Raw genomic sequence first — 3216 nt, forward strand, 5'->3', positions numbered from 1 at the left:
TACAAGGAGCATTTTTCATTGAATGATTGGAGCCATGAATTAATGGTGATCGGTGTAAGAGTATTAGATGAATCTATTGCGTAAAAATAACTACAAAAAATGGAGATGAAGGAAACAATTAACATTTATCGTTATAATACTTGTAAATACAAGTATAGCATTTATATAGTGACCTCTACCCAACTATAATAAATGATTCCGAGATCCATCTTTATATAAATATGGGCACGGGGAAACCGATACATCCCATACTTATAAAAATTTGGTGAATTAACTCTTTAATTGATTCTACTTTAGAACTCTCGGTCGATGTTTTTCATAAAACCCATCTCTAGCCCCGAAACATAAGACTAGTCATAATATCCTGTTGGGACCAACCAAATTTCGCGTGTAATAACGTTTTATTACCCCACTTACCCAATAATAAATGAAGGCACCTTGGGAAAGCCGAACCTACCCCAAATGTCACGGGGATTCATGGGTCTTACTATTTGGTAAGGCTAATCTCAATTTTAAAATCAGTGAGAGGTCCTGTCAATTCATTATCTATCAATTTTAAGTGAGCTAAAAGGTCGAATTTTCAATAATTTAAATTGACACAGTCGAAAAACTCGATATGATATGCATGTGTTGTTATGGCGATTTTTATGTAAAGTTAAGGAGGTACTGAACTCTGGTTTTGTGGGTGGTCACTGGCAGTTAGATGCCAGAGGTTACTCAATTCAGGCTGGTTACCACTGGCTGCAGGGCCCACACCCCCTTGTCCAGTGGTATAAGGATGTTTGGGATTCTTGGAACATACCTAAGCATTCGTTAGTTGGTTGGATGATTAGTTATCATGGACTGCAGAATAGGGATAAGCTGTTCCACTTGCAGATCAGTGATAGTAGCAGTTGTGTGAATTGTGCCCAAGCTATTGAAACACACGAGCATCTGTTTGGTAGTTGTGTGTATAGTCTCCAGATTATTGCTGGAATTGAACACTGGCTGGGTATGAGTTTGGCAGGTTCTAATCTGAACTGTACTCAAATGCAGAAGAAAGTTGTGAGACTGGCTCTTATGGCTACTTGGTACTTTATTTGGAATCAAAGGAATGAGTGTAGGCTCTCTTTGACACTAGCTGCACCAAAGAGAGTGATTATGGAGATTCAATCTATAGTTAAGGCGCGAATTCTACAGAAACTTCAGAATTTTATGCCTAATAGGGATAGGGAATGGCTTCTTAGCTTAAGTATTCCAATTTAATTTGTAAAGCTTTGTAGCCTTTTGCAATTTGATAAGAGTATTAGTGGTGTAATAGTGTTTTATTATTAATGAAAAGCTTACATTCTACCAAAAAAAATCCCTAGTATGGCAATGCGATTTGGCAATGCATGCAACATGTTAAAAGAAATGCAAAACAAATAATAAATCCCTAGTATGGCCATCCTAAAATAGAAAATTAAATAATCTATTACAAATTCGGAAACCAACTCCTTTGGTCCAAGTGGCACGCCTCCCTAGAACACCGTCTTCGTCGGAACGCCTTTCCGAATGGCACCGTCTTGAAGGAACTTCGGAATTACAAATAATGATAAAATACATAGCTATTCCTATTATACAGTTATAATATGAAAAACTAGTAAAAATAAAAGTGATACGAGATCAAAATAAATTACAACCGAATCAATATCCCCTTACATTACGGGTAATATTGATTAAAAACTAAGGCCATACTAAGATAAATTAAATAATTAAAAATTACATAAATAAAATATGACATTCAACAATGAAATATGCAGCATTATAATATGTATCTAACATTCCAAATTATGTGCCAAATCGCCCTATTTAACTTATATCGATTATATAACCCGGTTTCATGGAAATGCACGATTTTAACTTATTAAAATCGCTAAATAATACTAAAATCTAATTTTAGTCCAAGTTAATTATCCTAACACTCTTAGGTCTCAAAAATTAGTCATTACTCAATTTTTGACAATAATTCAACTTGACATAATTTTATGCTCATTTTGACCCTAAAATCATAACAGTTATGAAATAAATCCAAATTAAATTACAATAATTTTAAAATTTGAATTTTAAATTTTTGAACATTCTGGAATATGTCCATGACAGTCATAATGTCAAAAATTATGGTTAAAATTTTCGAATTTATTTCGAGAAAAATGTAGTTACGATTCATCGGTTTTATCAAATAAAACATCTAAAGCGTACAAAAAAAATAATCTAATCAATTTTACAACTTTATATATGATAAGTGGGATATAAATACAACCTAAAATAATTTTCTCATACCATGTAATTTGTTTTAGCTATTTATGCTAAAATAGTCACTATTTATGTCATTTTTACTCTAAAAATTCATAAATCATGCAAAATGAATCAAGTTCTTCTTAAATTTTACACACATTGAATAAAATGTGCATGTGACAACATATTAACATTTCATATCCTTTTTCGAAGTTTAACTATATTTAACCATTTTACCTCCATTTAATTCATTTTTATCCCATAAAAACCATAAATCATGCAAAATAAATCAAATTTATACGAAATTTTACAAATAATAAGTAAAATATGCATGTGAGGTCATATAAAAATTTCAAGGTCTAAGAATATGTTTAAGTATTTTTAGTATTTTAAATACCATTTTACCCATTAAAATGTAATAAAATAACTAAAAATCATTAAAATGAACAATAAAATACCATAAATCATCAAAATGACCTAAATATATTTTAGGATCATAATATACAACATGCATTAAGATTTTGTGGCTTTATCTAATAAATCACAAATTTTTTAGTTTTATATAAGTTACTAATAACTCGAAAAAACTATAAATCGATTATGAATGCAACATCCTATGCTCTGATACCAATTGTTAGGTTCATATACCAATTATTAGACATTTCTAATAGTTATTTAATCAATATATTAAATTTGTCATAGTAGATCTAGTGCATGCATTACAAAATAAAAGAATAAGGAAATAAAAATTGTTCCTTACATTGTTGTATGGAACGAAATGGGCACAAGTAAGGTCTCTTACCTTCACTAGTTCTTGAGCTATGATTAGTATTAGGATCATCCTCCAAGAATCTATATTAGGAGCCCTCCTTTTGATTGCACCCAAGATTTGACCCAAAATTACTACTAATGTTAACTAGATATTATGTAGTAATGTACCCTTAATTATCACTAATATTA

General features: G+C 30.8%; 1 protein-coding gene across 1 annotated transcript; it reads left to right on the plus strand.

Moving 5' to 3' along the window:
- The first annotated feature begins 621 nt into the window (after positions 1-621).
- On the plus strand, positions 622-1245 carry LOC141627509 (uncharacterized). Its single transcript, XM_074440752.1, has one exon. The coding sequence runs from the start codon at positions 622-624 to the stop codon at positions 1243-1245; it is 624 nt and encodes a 207-aa protein (XP_074296853.1).
- The last annotated feature ends 1971 nt before the right edge of the window (positions 1246-3216 follow it).

The sequence above is a fragment of the Silene latifolia genome, chromosome Y, assembly GCF_048544455.1.
Source record: "Silene latifolia isolate original U9 population chromosome Y, ASM4854445v1, whole genome shotgun sequence".
Lineage (NCBI taxonomy): Eukaryota > Viridiplantae > Streptophyta > Magnoliopsida > Caryophyllales > Caryophyllaceae > Silene > Silene latifolia.